Source organism: Cynoglossus semilaevis, unplaced genomic scaffold, assembly GCF_000523025.1.
Source record: "Cynoglossus semilaevis isolate Cse_v1.0 unplaced genomic scaffold, Cse_v1.0 C19062870, whole genome shotgun sequence".
NCBI lineage: Eukaryota > Metazoa > Chordata > Actinopteri > Pleuronectiformes > Cynoglossidae > Cynoglossus > Cynoglossus semilaevis.
In genome coordinates, this window is record NW_007587575.1 from 1 (window position 1) to 848 (window position 848).

The 848-nt window shown below is 47.4% G+C and overlaps 1 protein-coding gene across 1 annotated transcript; it reads left to right on the top strand.

Annotated features, from left to right (window-relative positions):
* Positions 1-4: 4 nt before the first annotated feature.
* On the top strand, positions 5-840 carry LOC103399350 (hemicentin-1-like; the record flags this gene model as incomplete). The annotated part of the gene is made up of 3 exons (XM_008338046.1): positions 5-169; positions 271-393; positions 661-840. Coding segments are annotated over 3 exons (468 nt in total), but the record flags the coding sequence as incomplete, so codon positions are not given.
* Positions 841-848: the final 8 nt, after the last annotated feature.

The window sequence follows — 848 nt, forward strand, 5'->3', positions numbered from 1 at the left end:
TCTTTTTCAGGGAGGTGGCGACTGTCCAGAGATGAGTGTTGGAGCCATCAAGATCGCATTGGAAATTTCCTTGCCAGGCTCCTACATTTACGTCTTCACTGACGCCCGCTCTAAAGACTACAGACTGACGCAGGAAGTCTTGCAGCTCATTCAGCAGAAGCAATCACAAGTACAACATTTAAAAAAACAAAACGAACCCTATTGTGGTTTACGTTAGCATTTAAAGGCTATCATCGTCTAAAGTATTTGTGGAATTCTGTATCTTCGTAGGTCGTGTTTGTGTTGACTGGGGACTGTGATGATAGGACTCACGTCGGCTACAAGGTTTATGAGGAGATTGCCTCCACTAGCTCGGGGCAAGTCTTCCATTTGGACAAGAAACAGGTCAACGAGGTGAGAACGTCATCAGACATTTTTAATTTCATGTATCTTTGTCTTAAACGTGTCTGCTTCCCTCGGTTGTACACGTGCTGTGTGAGTCGGACATCTGAGTCGGACTCACACAGTAGCGGTGGGACATGGGGGAATTAAAGGGGCAGGACACGGGTGGAATGTCAGACACTTCCTGATTAACTTTTTGCACATGTTGAGTGGTTGACCTTGTGTGCAGCTGTGGAGGCAAATACCCACTTACAGTTCTTTTACTTTGAATTGCCGTAGGTCCTTAAATGGGTGGAGGAGGCCGTGCAGTCATCCAAGGTCCACCTGCTGTCCACTGATCACTCCAACGGGGTCAGCAACACTTGGCAGATGCCCTTTGACCCCAGCCTGAAGCAAATCACAGTGGCTCTCAGCGGTCCAGCACCTGACATTGAGATAAAAAACCCAGAAGGTACAACAGTTGTGTT